Here is a 17,549-nt window from a genome sequence, read left to right on the forward strand (position 1 = left end):
GTGTTTTTTTTTTATGGTGGAGAGGTATATATAAAAAAAAAGCGCTCACGAGGATACGAGACGAAGGCGAAGAGCGGCAGGAGAAATTGGAAACCGATGCGTTCCCTCTGCTCTGCACATAAAGCTTCGTAATAGTCGACTAATCGTAGTGGTATCCTAATCGGAAAAGGAAAAGATTATCCAAGCCGGGATCGACTTGTGGTAGGGCCAACGCCGACATCACGTTACTACATCGAAAGTGAAAGCATGCCTTTTTTAGGCGGAAATTAAAAGCATGGTAATGAGGGCATGTAAAATGGTTTTTATTAGCAGTTTCTCTTTATTGCTATGCAGATATTTGGTGACGTGGAAGAGAGAGAAAGAAGGAAAGAAAAAGATGATTGCTACGTATGACAACGATATAAAGTCGACTCTTAGCATTTATTAGGAAATTTTTTTTTTCATTGAGTCTAGTAAATGAAAGATGACTAGTAAAAAAGTATTTTGGTATATTAATGGTTAGAGACCGTATTATCTTAACTATTGTAACGTGATAGTCTCTAATTAACGTAGAGACCATACCGGTTTTTACCTTTGTACTTACTCTAATTGTTTGGACGAAAACCGGGCAAGAATCTAGGATGCATGCCCAGTGTTCGTAATCCCGACACCGCAAAAACTGGCCTCATCAGATTTTGGAGAATCCGTTGATAAAGAAACAATCCGATAAAATCTAGATAAATCCAGTCAACAATTTAAATTCAGTTTGACGTTTTTTTTTGAATTTGACAAAAAAAAAACAGATGGTTTGTGCTTTCAACCTGGTCCGGAAAATCATAATTTCCGTCTTCCACCGAAATCACAAACCCTGTGCATGCCCTGTTGCACTAGAGCATATTGAAACTTCATATTCAAGTAGCATATTGGCCTTACGTAAAACAATAGCGCATGATTAGTTACATATTACCTATTATAATTTTTAAAAATAGATTTGTTAGTTTTGAAAAGACTTGATATAGAACTTTTATACAAAACATAACGTTTACTCCCTCTGGTTCTATATTAATTGACGTTTTGGATAAGGTTGAGGTTAAACTTTTATAACTTTGACCATCAATAACTTTAAAAATATTTAGTTTAAAGAAACTAGAAAAACATATATAGATTTGTCTTTCAAAACAATATAATAAAAGTAAACATACATTTATTTATTGTATATATTATAATAGAAAAATAAGGTCAAAGGTATGTCTCATAGAGCGTGTCATTATCCAAAGCGTCAATTAAAATGAAATCGGAGGGAGTAACAGTTTAGAAAGCGTTTTATAGAAGTTGTAATATAGAGTTGAAGTTTGGAAGTCAATGCCCATGCATTTTGTCTACTTGAGCATTTCAAGTGGTAGCTTACCTAGAAAACTTGGGTGGTTGGTTCATCGAAATTTTAGTGTTCTCAGAATTCAGACATGCGAAGAGGTTAGTTACTTAACGGAACATTAGTGGACAACACGACACCATTTGCGCATTGCTTATGGGGCTTGGTCAGTTGGTTGATACTACTACTAGTATAGTGGTAGTATTCTTCTAAATATCAATCGGCTGATATTATTGTTTCTATGTCAGAATATTTCCAAGAAGATCACAGAAGCAAACAAATTTAAATAGAGATACAGAAATTATTAGAGCAGGGCAGAAAAATAAATCCGGCTTTTCTTCCGCCGAATATCCAGTGGGACAAAGACAACCGGTTAAGCCGCTGACGAGATGGCGGCGCCTGCCACCGTATTTGTCCCCGTCTACCGACGTCAGGCTGGACCGCAATACAATCCATATGCATCTACTGCATATCAGTATATACATGGACCATGACGAGGGACAAGTTGGGAGAAAACGCCAATCTGATTAGCATTTCTGCATTGTTAAACAACACGAAGGAGACGAAACTGATTGCAACTACAGCACTAATACACAGATCGATTTTATCCTCTGCATCATCAAAGAGACGGAATACATGGAGCTCTGGACTGGGAAAGTGGCCCTAAACTCGGTGACTATGCCAAGGCGAAACGAAGTAAACCTATCCCAGCCTAGGCTGGTCCGAGACATGGCTGGCTAAGCCATATGCTCTTACCATGATTTGGGCTCTGTTTTAATCGAATAAAAGGATGTTACAATGTTGTTGGTGCCATCGAATGCCAATGTCCAACGCCAGAAAAAGAAACTTTTAGCTGTACAAGATCTCCCGAAGCGACTGTCAGATGTGTGGGTGGTGTCAAGGATTGTGGAAGGGGCACGGACTCATGGCTGCGCATTCCTGTGGCTTGGCCTTAGCGCCTTAGCGAAGAAGTTGCGGAGCTCTGGGATGACACGCTGGATCAGCTGGCTTGACCTGCATTGCAAAATGGCATGGCAAATGATTTCTGTTACCTAAAATGAGTTACATAACACAAACATTTGGACCTAGGAACAGGACACTAGGTGAGGAAGTGTACCCAGATTTGACGCAAATCTTTTCAAACTGCTCCAAGATAAATAGGACACATGTATGTCTGAGTGACATTGCATGAAAAGCTTCAGATAGGTCATACATGTCAGAAACGTTGTCTACATTCACATCCTGCAAGGCAGATATATTAAATAAGACCAAGCCAGCATTTTGAGCATAGCATACAGGTAACAATCCTAATTACCTGCGCAATTGTATATTCACACAGACGTTTGAGGCCTTCTAATAGATACTGATCAGCGGCTCTAAGAAGATCCTGAGAGATATCGCTAGTTACTTCCACTGAACCTGTATAGATAAATCTGCATATACCAAATAGGATATTCAGACTCTAGTTTAGCAGGCATTTGCCCACAAACCAGAAAAGAATAATAACAATTACAGATATGTGCACAGAAGCAAAGCGTCCATGGCCAAGGAGGAAGAGAACTCAAAGCTGACTTACCTCATCATGAGTTCAAACACATTCCATCTGATATTTGGAATTTCTATGTCTCTCGCGTCCTTTTCCTGGTTAAGAAAAATAGTATTCGAGTCAAGACACATTGAGGTTCTTTAAAAAATGAAAAAATATACCTCAACAAGAATTGTTCCACTAAGAAACAAATCCACATGTACCAAACGAAAATAGAAATGCTACACAAGACTCACCCTATATCCGCCATCAAACATTGCACGAAATGCATCCGAAGAAGCAAGTAATGCAATTCTATGTGCATAAAAGCGCTTTCCTGGAGACAACAGGAATATGATTTACATGGATTTTATGGAAAAGATCGAAGTATCTAAAGTGACTTTCTGGTGACAACTGGGTCCACAGATAAAATACCAACCTTCCACCAAGAAGGTAACATCTGAAAGTGTCGAACTGTTCACATATTGCTCACCAAGATAAACCTACAATGAAGAAAATACATTAAGTATCAGGGATTGCCAGCACTGTTGATGGACCAATTGCTCCAAATGATATATTCGAATCCAGCATTGCACAAACTAGGTTTTACTGAGATAACACCTTATTAATAGGACTGACTGCTAATTAGGAACAGACTATCCGGCATATAAATTCAGATGGCAGTATATCTGAATTCTATGTGCGCTATGCTCTGAAGGCTGAGGATAAAAATAATCCATAGAAATGCACAGATGCATACATACTGCCTGAGTGAATTCAAATCTTGCAACAACTTGGTCATGTCTGACAAAGTTCCTAAAAGTTTTGTCCTACAAAAGCCTAACAAAGGAAATAAATGCTTGGTTTGCTCAGAAAGCAGATGGCCTGAAGGTCACACATCTTAAAAGACATGAATGGGAAATCATGCATAGTGTTAACTACGATGAAACGTATATAAATAAGTGTGGAAGTGTGACGAGGCTGTTGTGCAATTTGCGAGATGAAGCACCATTTATATCAGTATTTATGACAGATGTTTCTATTATTTAGTTTACACGAGCCATGGGGAATATCAGTCAATCATACTTCTAGAATTTCATGGCAACAGTTGTACCACCAATATCATGATAAAAACTTTGAAATTTCGAGGTAAGGCAACAAGAACATGATTAAAGGCAATGTTACCGCTACTGACGAGTCAAATAACACATAGGTCTTAAAAAACTATTATCATAGACTGCTCCAAAATTAACTTAAGATAGTACAAGTTTGAAAAACTGTTGGGTGGTTCAACTGAAATGTTACAGTATGTTATAAGTTATGTAAACTAATGTTTCTTTTTTCAACTTAAAACTAGCATTAAACTTAGCTATTAATATTCACATCCTAGTAACCCTAAGCTTCTTAATGAAATATTGGCGATGAATGTACAGGATTGTTCCTTTAGTTAATATTTTGCAACAATTTTCCGCAGCTATCACATAATTCGCACAACCAAGAAGCCAAGAATCTGTGTTGCATATTTATTTACAGCTATTATACATCCACCTCCAATTTCCTGTCAAAATACTAATCAAACAAGATTGTCAGCCAACAATTAGCTAGTTTTGTTGCATTACACAAATTTCCCCTAAACATGTACTGTTTTGTTTATTTCTAACAAAAAAACCCTTTTAATGCATTGATTATACAAAATAAAATCAATGCATGGGCATTACCACATCGTAGTTCAGTCCATATCACATTGAAAACCTTTTACATAGCACACCACAATCAACTCATAAAGCCTTTGGCATAAACAAGGAAAGGTTGGGTTGAATTAAGAACCAATTCTCTACCTGTGGTGTTGGAGATGGAGGTGCAGCATCCATGGGAGAAAGTGCTGCAGCTTTGTTGGCCAATTTGTATAGTGCTACTGAACCATCTAGCTGATGCTTCAGGCTCACCGAAACCAGAAGATCAAGAAGCAACTCAAGGCCTGAATTAATTTAATAACTTAATCAATGGTAAACATTACACAAAAGTAATACAAAGGAGCACATTTTGGTGCATTTAAAATTGCTCATACCATTATTATCAATAAAAATTGTTCTTTGATCTTCAGGCGCACAGAGGTGTGCCAGGGCCAGAGCAACCCGCCTCTGCACAGATTTTTCTCCTACTCTCATCATATAAAGCAAGTGTTTTAACACCTGCGGTCATACAGGAACAAAATAAGCTAAATGCTAGAATGTGGCGATGGAAAAGCAAAATCTGGTGGGCACTGAGCACAGCTTACTCGTCCATTTATCTTCTCCTCTAACCTCTTAAGGGTCTTAGCTACACAATCCTTTGTGGCCTGAAATTTAAAATTACGTAATTAAACTCACTTGCAAGTTACATTGAAAGTAATCCAACAATAATATGATGGCTGGCATACCTGCACGATAAATTCTCCATCTTGCAACTTTTGTACACCTCCAACTTTAATGAAGTCGGACACATAGTCCTACAATAAGAAGAGTATAGTCATTTATTTTGAAAAAAAAAATAAAGTAAGAGATCATTTCCTTTTCCGAAATTGAATCATTAGCCTACTAGTGGAAAACAAGCTATCCACAAATGGGTTACCATTTGCTTGAATAATCATTATTTACCTCGTTGTCAGCAACTCCGTAAAGGGCAAATGCAGCATTATGTTGCAGAGATCCATTTTTTGAGTCTAGAAGCTTTAGTAGAGGCACCAAACCACCATTATATGCAATGCCTGCTTGGTTATGTGTGTCCTGGGAAACAAATGAACTTCTCTGTGAATTGACCGGTGCATGTTATAGAAGTTCTTTAATATCTTTACAGCCTAGGGTTTTGAGAAGAAAATAACTAGGTCTGTGTCTCAGATATCTGACTTCATCACTAACATACAGAATGTGCTCTGCTGAGAGCAAAGTAGAATTGATAGGCAAAAGAATAATATATCCAACATGTTATATCGATGATCATTTTGACATGTTTCAACTGGTGCATTACGCATGAAGCGATATCTGGGTATATGCGGAGCTTTTGGCTTACAAAGACCAAAATATGTTAGTATCACCATCCTAAGATGTTAGTATGATTGCATGTGGATTGTCCCTTGCATAAATATAATCAAATAATCAAGTGACAGAAATTATTCTCTCGGTTCTACAGATGTATTTGCATGGGTGACTTCAAGTCATTACTATGCAAGAATCAGCCAATGACCAAATGGGATCTTGCCCTCACTATAGGACCATTCCCACATGCACAGATTCAGGTCTAGAAAATATCCAGTGTTACTCTTCACAGGATAGTGGATACTCTGCGCAATGAACATTTGAAAGGCACGACTCTCAGGTGCTCAAAAGTTAGTATGAAAAGTTTGCCTGTATGGAGAATGAGCTGGGATACTTTAGCTATTCAGATATATTATACCTAAACTGTTGTTAAGTCACTACTGTGCCGATGAATAACAAAAGAACACACGGTAAGGAGCCTATATCTATTCATTCAAGAGTGAAGACTCATTATAATTTCTTCAAAATTATTGTTATAATTGTGTCCTAACATACAGCTGCCATTGTTAGAATTAAGAGGAGCAAAGTTACTAAGTGGCATGTCAGTGTTGTTCTTTTTCAGTGTTTTGTCCCTAAACTACACACAGTAAAACAAGCTAACAAACCTGGGCAAGCCTCCCAAGGGCAAAAGCAGACATTTCTCTAAGTTGGACATCAGCTGACTGTAGCATTTCAATCAGCGGACGGACTGCACCTCTTTGCACAATATGGACCTGTAGGAAATACACATGCACAGGATGTTAAACAACGAAAAGGTAAGAAAACATCAGCTTCTTTTCATTCATATATTCTAGAATTCCATGCTTAAACCTTCTATTGTGCACATAAAATATTTAGCAAGTAGCAAAACATAACAGAACAGTCATCTCTTCCACACCAGAATATTATATCAAGGGAAACTTATTTAAGCTTGTTTTTTGCTCCTCCACTGCATTAACTCATCAGAAAAGAATTAGAAACAAGCCAGCTAAAAATGAACGAAGAACAAGCAAGTACCTTGCAATCAGAATCAGCCGAAGCAAACTGCCCTAGCAACAAAGCAGCCTCTCTTTGACTCTCCGTACAACAGGAACTGCAAAATGAACAGCCATAAGATAATAGCCAACTTAATATTCTCAATTTAAAGCAGTAAAGGTGTAAGCTAACTATCATTCAAAAACATGCGTACAATTCAAAGTAATTGTATGGAGTGTACCATGAAGCAAGCAGTTACTACCATAGTAATTGGAAATGTTAAAAGTTCTCATGCTGAGCTAAAAAAATATATTACATTTGAGTCATCAGCAATAGGGTTCAACAAATACATACAATATTTCTAATGCATTCAATTATTTTCAAAGATAGTTTAAAAATATGATCCTAAACTGCATATGACGATCATACCTTAATAACCCAATTACAGGTTGCAGGGCCCCTGCATTGAGAACCTCTTTCTTGATATTTGGGGATGAATGAACCAAGTTTCCAATGACACCAACCTGACATGTGAACAGAGTACTTATTGGCATGCATTATAAAAAGATAGTACATAAGTGTAGTTCAATAACTTGCTTGTTGTATCAATAGAAGACTTCATACAGACAGGAAGCCTTGCAAGGTGCAAAAAAGCCAAAATGATATGAATATACATAATACTGATAGAAATACTTGATGGAGAAGAGTAGAGGAAGTGTCGAGACCATAATCATGCAATTTACTTGTTCTATGTGGATATCACAGGATCAAGTTACTCCTATGTAAGACAATGAAGTGTATAACTATATGAATATACATAGTACTGATAGAAATACTTGATGGAGAAGAGTCAGTGTCAAGACCATAATCATGCGATTTACTTGTTCTATGTGGATATCACAGGATCAAGTTACTATGTAAGACAATGAAGTGTATAACTAGCATTGTTAGGCTGTTTGCAGTAATTGATGTTTTTTCACCATGCTTATCTCTACTATTACAAAAGAAGCTAATGATGGTAGTAGTGGTGGTGGCTCTGCCATCCCACACCAGTACAACGGGTGGGTGCTCTGCATAGATACATACATATATGTTTTTACTGGTTGAAGAATATTCCCTTGATAATTATATTATTTGCACATGTGGTTTGTGATCGAATTATTTGGAGATTGATGTTCAACTGATTTTTTTTCAAGTTTAGAATTTCTGGTAAATTATTCTAAATCGTTACTGTGCACGGGTATTTGGCTACTAATAATTCTAAAACAGTGGAATAGGTCAATAGGCCATCAAATTTGTTGATCTCTGTAACAAAAGCTCTTGAATTTCAATTTTAGATTGGCAGGTCCCCTCAAATTGCTTACAGAACCAGTTAGTTAGATATGCCCATCCTCCAGTCAAGTGCCAGAAAAGTAGAAAACTGACATGATTAACTATGATATGGATCTTAAGCATCAATACCTCTGTATTAAATTTGTTTTATCGGTCCAACAGCCTAACATGACATTTTTACCTTCATTAAACCTGCGGATGGACCTAATTGGCTCGGTTGACCAATTTCATGCTAAGTTTTCACTTTTCAGCATGCTTGTTTATGCTTTGTCCAAGTCATGCAAGTTTATACTCTTTAATATGTTAGCGCACTAGGTTCATTTCAAGCAATCAAGTTTAGTAGTCCATGGTTCTCTATGTAACACATTACCCGTAGTTCTATATTCAATGTTAAGTTGTAGAGAGGGTTCAAAATAATGGTCACACGCTTGTTACAAATTCCCATGACTGTAGTAGCACTGTAGCTGCCAGTTCCCCTATGTTATTTTGGAGTAGTTGATTGATTTTGTTGTTATTTGTTGCCATATGTTGTTTGGAGGCCGATATAGTAGAAAACCTGAATTGAATTCAACAAAAAGAACTTTAAATAAAAATTGTTGCAGTAAACAAGAAAACAGGGTTTGCTTGTTCTGGGAGAACACAAAGTGATTTTTGTGGCCCTGGCCATGAAGGATGAGCACTTCGAAATTTATGTTCTAGAACACATTAGGATAACTGCTGCTCAAGATTGCTGATAACTAGAAAATTTGCAACACTAACCGCATAATCAATCAATGCATATCAGTCAGCATCAACCTTAACATAAAAGAGTTCCCAGAGAAGTGCGGTTCATAATTCACAAAAAATAAATTCCTAGTGTCTTACTGCTTCGTAGTGAATCGCAGCATCCTCTGATCGAAGCATTAATATCAAAGTTGGCAACGCATTGCAATCAACAATCTGCATTAAGGGGAAAATTACACAAAATAGTATGAGTAAATATGGATGTAACTGCACCATTATGGTGTTAAAATATATCATAATGTTGGGATCGTTATTTTGAAATTTTGATATCTCACCTGACTTTTGTTTTCATCGTTTTTGAAAGCCAGCGTCCGCAAGGCCCCTGCAGCTGCTCTCTGCACCTTGAGATCCTGTGATTCTAGCAATTCAACAAGAGGTGGAATTCCGCCTTCAATTCTGCAGTAAACCAATATAAAAACATCATTAAGCAATAAAAAGTTCCCTAGTTGAAGGAGCATCAGACTATCAACAAAATATAGAAAAAACACCTGACACAAGTTTTGATGTTGCTATTTTCATGAGCTAGATTGGTGATTGCATCAGCTGCTCTCCTGATAACACTGTTAACTGCCCGCAAGTTTGTAGCATTTTTGTGCCTTTTTAGAAGATTCACCAGCAGTGGTAAGGCACCGGCGTCAACTATAAGTTGTTGATGTTCAGGCTGTTATGCAAACACATTAAGTAAATAATGACTAAATTTCTCAAAAGTAACTTAGATCAAAAACATATTACTGAGGTCATGCTCAAAAACACCAGTTTCCATGAATCGCTTAAAGGGAGATAGGGAACATGTGTACATAAAAACTACTAAACGAATTCCTAGGTGTTACTATCTTGTTCAGTAGTTGTTCTCGGGTTAAATTTTGGCAGACGATGGCATATCCAAAGCTACTCTTAATTTTATTATGGAATGATACATTTGGATAACTCAGGTGAGAAAGAAATACCAATAATTGCAATGAAATGGGAATAAAAACTAGTACGGCACGAACAGGGAACCTTTACTGCTAGGAGGCCGAGAGCGAAGGCAGCCCCCTTCTCGACCTCGTGCTCGAACGGCCGAGGCTGCTGCTCCTCCTGCAACACCGCCACCGCGGGCGGCTCCTTCAGGTGGCACACCAGGGCGGGCACGGCGCCGCCCTCTACGATCACGTTCACAACCTCCTCTGCGAAGAAAAACACAACATCCAGATCCGCCTCAGCTGAACGGGCCCGGAAGCCTGGCGCGGAAAACCACGGATCGGCGCGGCGCGGTGCGGTGCGGCGAGGGTTCGGGGTGGTGGGGGGAGCGTTTACCGTTTTTGGCGAGCTCGGCGAGGACGTGGGTGGCGCGCTTGGCGGCGGCGCGGTCGGCGTGGCGCCAGGAGAAGCACCGGTGGAGGGCGTCGACCTGCGTGCGGACCTCGCGGGCCAGCGCCGCCTGGGAGTGGCGGCAGCAGATCTCCGGCCCGGCCGAGCCGTCCTCCTCCTCCTCGTTGTCGTCGTCTGCGCCGGCGCTCCCGAGCGACGACGGGGTTGCGGTGGCGGCGGCGGCGGCGGCCGCCGCCGCCGCCGCCGCGGCCGAGGCGGAGGCCGCGGCCTCGTCCTCCAACTTCCTCTTCTGCCCCTTGCGGCGCGGGCGATGCGGCGGCTGCTGCTGCTGCTCCGCCTCCATTAGAGGGGGGTTGGACGGCGAGGGGGAGGGGGAGGGGGAGGGGCTTGTCGGAGGTTGAGGAAGAGGGAGGGGAGGAAGCAAAGTGTGTGCGCCCGAGCGAAAGAGGAATTTTATTTCGTGATCGGTTAAAATCGAACACTTACTACAAGTTTTTACCGTGAGAATATTTGCTCTTTCCTCGCCGTTGGAACACTCGGGTATTTTATATTTTTGACGATAACACTCACCTTCCTATTATTAGTCGTCCGATGGATTTGTAGGTTAGAATCTACTGAATTTTCAAGCAAGCTCATTTTACGTAAAACTAGCTAGTCAATTACACGGCTAGCACCCATACAAATTATCTACTTTTTACATATAATTTTACTTAAATTTTGTTAAATAGCTAACTCGTTGTATTAGGACTTTGAAAGACCGAACTTTATCGTCCAAGTGTTTCTAATTGTATATTTTTAAAACTCACGCCAATTGCTACCCCTTTATTTATTTGTAGATCTACCACTGTTTTTATTCATCCTTCTTAAGACCTTTAAAAATTGGACCTAGTAGTTTTTAGAGTTCATCGTCTCTTTGGTTGTCATTTTTATAATTTTTAAAAGTTCCGTCAAACACTGTCACTGTACTCCTTTACGACCCGCCCGCTGTATCCTCTCTTTATTGTCACCGGGGTTTTGAAAATCGAACTTAATTATCATTTGGGTTCATTTTTTATTTTCTAGAAGCCCCGTCAAACTGTTAGCGGCTTTGCCGCTATACTCCTCTACGGCCGGCCCACAGCCTCCCCTCTCTATTGTCATTGAGATTTTAAAAATCGAACATAATTATCATTGGGGTTTATTTTTTACTTTTATAAGACCCGCCAACTTAATGGCCTACTCATCGTCCCTCCTCTTAATGGTCATTGAGATTCTATTTGGAATTTTGCTTATAGTTTTAGATGTCTCATCAACCTCCACCACTCTACTTTTTTACAACCCTATTATTTCTCTCTCATTTGTCATCGTTGTGTTCTAGATAGACTTTTTTGTTTGGAAAATTCCATATCTTTCACACTGTTATTTTTTTAAAATTGTATTCCTACTTGACTCTTATAGTTATTTTTCTATGTTCGAAATTTATTTTATTTGTTACTTCGAATTTTAATTAATTTTGTCATGTGTTTTATATGGTCTCTTCTTTCAATAGTCTTTTTTATTATGAATTTTAGTTACATATAAATTGTAATGAAATTTTATATTTTCTCTAATTTCTTAATTTATTTTATTTTTTACTTTAATTTTTAATTAATCTCGTAATGTGTTCTATATTGACTATTATTTCAATATTCCTTTTTTTTATTTTTAATTTTAGTTTTTTCAAAATTGTATTCCTAGTTGAACTCTATATTTTTATTGTTCGAATAATTTTGTAATTTACTTTATTTTTTATTTCAAATTTAATTAATCTTGTATCGGGTTCTTATATGGACTCTTCTTCTAATATTGCTTATTTTTAATTTCGAATTTCAGTTATTTCTAAATTGTATCCCTACTTGAACTCTCTTTTTTTTCTTTTCTAATTTCAAAGTTTACTTTTTTTAATTCTGAATTTTAATTAATGTCGTAAACGGGTTCTATTTGTACTCTTCTTTAGATATTAGTTATTTTTAATTCCGAATTTCAGATATTTCTAAATTGTACTCATACTTGAACTCTCTTTTTATTTCTAATTTCATAATTTATTTTATTTTTAATTATGAATTTTAATTAATGTCGTATTCGGTTCTACATGGACTCTTCTTCCAATAGTACTTATTTTTAATTCCGAATTTCATATATTTCTAAATTGTGTTGTACTTGAACTCTTCTTTTCTTTTTCTCCGATTAATGTGAGAATTTCTAGCCCCCACAGCGAACGTGGTGCCTTCTTTCAAAGTTGTTTTAATAATATAATAGATAGATAGATTAGGAAAAATAAATATGTAAAAATCGTAAATATAGAGAAAAAACTATTGCAAAATTTAATTTTGACGTGGAAAACCGAAAAATTTTACCTTGTGATAGAAAAATGTGAAATGCTGTAGTAATAAATTATTTATTTTTCATTGGCTTTTTTTTATCTTGTTTTAATTTATTGGAAATAGTTTTAGCATGGAAAGATGGTAAGTTGAAATCATAAAACTAGGGTGTGCTTGGTTTGGGGACGAAGTGGGATAGGTTAGACCTATTCTAGTTTTGTGGGATGGAATGGTTCCAATTGTCTGTTTGGTTTATGGTATGGGATAATTATAGTTTTATATGTTTGGTAGAAGGGATTGAGGTGGGATGGGATGGATGGATTTATACTCACCGTTAGTGCCGTCTAGGGGCGGAGGAGCTCGGCGACGTCCGGATCTGAGAGGAGCAGCGGCGGTGATCGTGGAGGTAGCGGCGGCGGCGGTCGCAGACGAGGCAAAGGTGGCGGCGGTCGTGGAGGCGCGGTGGCTCCCGGATCTAAGAAGAGCGGCGGCGGTGCTCGCGGACGAGGCGGCGGCGTTCGCGGACGAGGCGGAGGCGGCGACGGGCGCGGACGAGGCGGCGGCGCTCGCGGAGGTGGCGCTCGTGGAGGCGGAGGCGGTAGCGCTCGCGGAGGTGGCGGATGGCGTGGTGACGCCGTTCGCTCGTCCCAGGTGGGACAAGTTCGTCCGCCAGTTTTTTATGGATCGGTTGGTCCCGGATCTGAGAGGAATATTTCTCTCCTGGGACCAACCCATCGCACCCACCCCTAAACCAAACACCCCTAAAAAGTAGGTTCACCTCATCCCATTCTTACAACCAAACACTACCCTAGATCTAGATAGTACGTAGACAATGTTGAGAATATAGGCATACAATGATATAATATATTCCATAAATAAATCATGACATTACAGATGTATACTAGCATTAACGCATCATTAGATCTACACATGTAAACTAAGCAGTAAAACATAAACATATCAAATATGCGCAACATGTCGAACACGTACCAAGGTGGCGGAAAGACCGGTTGCTCGGCAGGAACTACTCGCGGTTGCGAGCGTCGACGAAGGCGCGCAGCACGCGAGCGGAGAGGAAGGCGAGCCATCGTGGACGAACAGGGAGCAGACGCGCGAAGCGCTTCCCAAAACCTTATTGCCGCCTTCTCCCGGTGCAGGACGTCGAAGGCAAAGGTTCCGGAGACCTGCTCTCCCGATCGCCGGTGCACGCTGGCGAGCGGGATGGAGTAGTCCACGAGCGACGGCGCAACACAGAGGAGGAGGTAAACCCTAGATTGATTTCGTGTATTTTGCGTGAAGGCGGCGGCTCAGTTTATATAGAGATAGGTCGGTTGATCAGGGCGCCCGCACGATCTCCACTCCGCATAACCGAACCGGATAAGTCGCGCGTAACTTATCCGGACTCCACGTTGTTTTCACGCACCGGATTTTTCGGAATGTTTCCAAAATAAAACAAATCCGAATTTTTCTGTAGCAAAACAAAACTGCAAAAGGAGGCTGCATCTGCGCAAGGGTGAGGAGCCAATTTTGTGGACCATTCGACGCGTATGTCGTGCACGCGCGCCGCCTGCCCTGCCAGGCGAGGCGAGGCGAGTGAGCGCGCGCGTGTTCCCCCTCTTCTCTCCACCACACATGTTTCAAGTGGCTAGGAGGGCATCCTCTCTTTTAAGGAGGTACGCCTCTCCTAGAATAAGCAAGGTGGTACTAAACTCCACATGCATGCCATCCCATGAGGTGGGCTTTTGTGATTTTCCAAAGAATTAATCTTCGAATGGGCCTTAGCCCATCTATTAATTCCAACAATCCCCCACCAAATCTCAAAATCCCACTGAGATTTGCCTTTTCCAATGTACTGTTTATATACCAGCGGTTCGATGAAGACCGATCAAGGTTGAACATCCACCTAGAACTCCAAGCTACACTTACTCACAACTTGAACAATGGACTACGCCTTCAATTGCAAGTCTTATGCAAGCAAGTTTCACTCAGAGTCTTATATGGTACTAGACCGTCTGTAGACTACCCCTCGGGTGGAGCGTATAAGTCATACTCCTAGGTCTTTAGTAAGCTTCCTAGAAGATTCATCCAAAATCTTCATAAACTGCGACCAACAGTCAAGCTTATAAAGGTGAGTTCTTTCAAGAATGCTCTGCAGGACAGCATCTTCGCTAATTAAAGCCAACAGAACTCATTAAGGCATAGCCAACCTGCCTTGCAGCTCACGAGAGTACATGCATCTTCACTTAGAGAGGGTATAGATTGGTACCCTCCTCTAGTTTACTAATGGTTTGTTCTTCCCAGGTTCTAATTCACGGGATCTCCGATCACATAGATTGGGTTACCACCATAGTATAACTCACATGGGTCTCAAACCCATCTCCTTCGGTGCATTATCTATCACATTTCGTGATAGTCCCTTCGTGAAAGGATCTGCCAGGTTTCTAGCTGTTTGGATGTAATCCAATGTTATAACTCCGGAGTTTCTCAATTTCCTGACAGACTTCAATCGTCTTTTCACATGTCTAGACGATTTCATATTATCCTTAGAACTATTCACTTTGACAATTACCGTTTGATTGTCACAGTTCATAAGGATAGCCGGCACCGGTTTTTCAACAATAGGCAGATCCATTAATAGATCACGCAGCTATTCTGCCTCAACAGTAACAGTATCCAGTGCCGTCAATTCTGCTTCCATGGTTGACCTCGTCAAAATAGTCTGTTTGCAAGACCTCCACGAAACAGCACCACCACCCAGTGTGAAGACATATCCACTAGTGGCTTTGATCTCATCCACATCAGAGATCCAGTTAGAATCACTATATCCCTCCAGTACCGCAGGATACCTAGAATAGTGAAGCCCCAATTCTATAGTACCTTTCAGATAACGCATTACTTGCTCAAGCGCACGCCAGTGATCATCTCCCGGATTAGAGGTAAACCGACTCAACTTGCTCACAGCAAAGGAGATATCAGGCCTAGTTGCACTAGCCAGGTACATCAACGAGCCAATGATTTGGGAGTATTCCAGTTGATTCCTAGCAATTCTCTTGTTCTTGCGAACCAACAAGCTAGGATCATATGGTGTTGGAGAAGGCTTACTATCAATGTAGCCAAAGCGATTCAAGATCTTCTCCACATAATGGGAGTGCAAGAGTGTAATCCCATTCTCACATCTAATTAGCTTAATGTTTAAGATAACTTCAGCTACTCCCAAATCCTTCATATCAAAATTTTGAGACAAGAATGATTTAACCTCATTTATCACCTCAAGGTTTGTCCCAAATATCAGTATGTCATCAACATACAAGCACAGAATAACTCCCTCACCCCTACCATGGCGATAGTACACACATTTATCTGCCTCATTGACTGCAAAGCCTGCAGATGTCAATGTTTTGTCATATTTCTCATGCCATTGCTTAGGAGCTTGTTTCAGACCATACAAAGACTTCCAACAATTTGCACACTTTGCCTTCTTGACCTTCAACTACAAACCCATCAGGTTGATCCATATAGATCTCCTCATCCAGCTCTCCATTAAGAAAAGCTGTCTTAACGTCCATTTGATGAACAAGAAGACCATGTGAGGCTGCTAGGAAAAGTAGCACACGAATTGTGATCAATCTAGCAACAGGTGAGTAAGTGTCAAAGAAATCTTCGCCTTCTTTCTGAGTATAGCCCTTAGCAACAAGCCAAGCCTTATACTTTTCAATAGTACCGTCAGGCCTGAGCTTCTTCTTGAACACCCACTTGCACCCCACAGGTTTACACCCATAGGGTCGCTCTGTCACCTCCCAAGTCCCGTTAGCGATAATGGAATCCATTTCACTACGGACAGCCTCCTTCCAGTAGTCTGCGTTAGGAGATGCGTATGCTTCTGAAATTAACTTAGGAGTGTCATCCATGAGGTACACAGTGAATTCATCACCAAAAGACTTAGCCGTCATTTGTCTTTTGCTCCTTCGAGGAGCTTCACTGTCATCCTCCTCAGTAACATGTTCATGTGCTTGTTCAGTTTGTTCTGGTGGTGTGATTGAACTGGGAATTATTTCAGAGGGTTGGCTAGAACTACTATGTGTATCCTTCATTGGGAAAAAGCTCTCAAAGAAGGTAGCATCACGAGACTCCATAATTGTACCAACATGCATGTCAGGTACCTCAAATTTAATTATTAAAAATCTATAGGCAATGCTATGGTGAGCATATCCTAGAAAGACACAGTCCACAGTCTTAGGTCCAAGTTTGCGCTTCTTCGTTATTGGTACATTGACTTTCGCCAAGCACCCCCATGTGCGCAAGTAAGAAAGTGATGGTTTTCTCTCAATCCATATCTCATATGGTGTTTTGTCCTTATTTCTGTTAGGAACTCTATTTAACACATGATTCGAGGTCAACAATGCCTCCCCCCACCATGCCTTAGGTAATCCCGCAGTGTCCAACATGGCATTCACCAAGTCGGTCAGTGTGCGGTTCTTCCTTCAGCAATCCCATTAGACTCGGGAGAATAGGGAGGCGTCCTCTCATGTATAATGCCATGTTCCTCACAGAATAAGTCAAACTCGTTTGAGAAAAACTCTCCACCACGATCAGATCTAAGTCTTTTTATCTTTCTGTCAAGTTGATTTTCAACTTCTGCTTTATAAATTTTAAAATAGTCTAGAGCCTCGTCTTTCGTTTTCAACAAGTACACATAGCAAAATCTAGTAGCATCATCAATCAACGTCATGAATATCGTTTTCCACCCTTCGTCAACACGCCATTCATTTCACAGAGATCTGAATGTAGGAGTTCTTGAGGTGCCAAGTTTCTCTCCTCAGCGGCCTTGTGAGGCTTGCGAGGTTGCTTTGATTGCACACAACTATGGCACTTAGAACCTT

At 40.2% G+C, this 17,549-nt stretch overlaps 1 protein-coding gene across 1 annotated transcript; it reads right to left on the bottom strand.

The window, feature by feature from the left end:
- Positions 1–1,920: 1,920 nt before the first annotated feature.
- Positions 1,921–10,710, bottom strand: LOC127773899 (ARM REPEAT PROTEIN INTERACTING WITH ABF2). The gene is made up of 19 exons (XM_052300125.1): positions 10,316–10,710; positions 10,019–10,185; positions 9,508–9,680; positions 9,295–9,415; positions 9,101–9,175; positions 7,334–7,428; positions 6,947–7,022; positions 6,556–6,663; positions 5,513–5,641; positions 5,296–5,364; positions 5,155–5,214; positions 4,945–5,068; positions 4,715–4,854; positions 3,316–3,379; positions 3,134–3,213; positions 2,928–2,992; positions 2,667–2,784; positions 2,469–2,593; positions 1,921–2,365 (listed from the first exon to the last, which is right to left on the bottom strand). The coding sequence occupies exons 1-19, from the start codon at positions 10,671–10,673 to the stop codon at positions 2,275–2,277; spliced, it is 2,238 nt and encodes a 745-aa protein (XP_052156085.1). The 5' UTR covers positions 10,674–10,710; the 3' UTR covers positions 1,921–2,274.
- Between the last annotated feature and the right edge of the window lie 6,839 nt (positions 10,711–17,549).

This window comes from Oryza glaberrima, chromosome 5 (genome assembly GCF_000147395.1).
Source record: "Oryza glaberrima chromosome 5, OglaRS2, whole genome shotgun sequence".
NCBI lineage: Eukaryota > Viridiplantae > Streptophyta > Magnoliopsida > Poales > Poaceae > Oryza > Oryza glaberrima.

Bases quoted from the DNA above. Each gene is read 5' to 3' on its own strand.
- LOC127773899 (XM_052300125.1), bottom strand. From the start codon at position 10,673: ATGGAGGCGGAGCAGCAGCAGCAGCCGCCGCATCGCCCGCGCCGCAAG. The intron at 9,681-10,018 runs GTTCCCTGTTCG...TTTGCATAACAG, and splicing joins TCGGCCTCCTAGCAGTAAAG to CCTGAACATCAACAACTTAT. The intron at 2,785-2,927 runs GTAAGTCAGCTT...TGGTATATGCAG, and splicing joins GTGTTTGAACTCATGATGAG to ATTTATCTATACAGGTTCAG.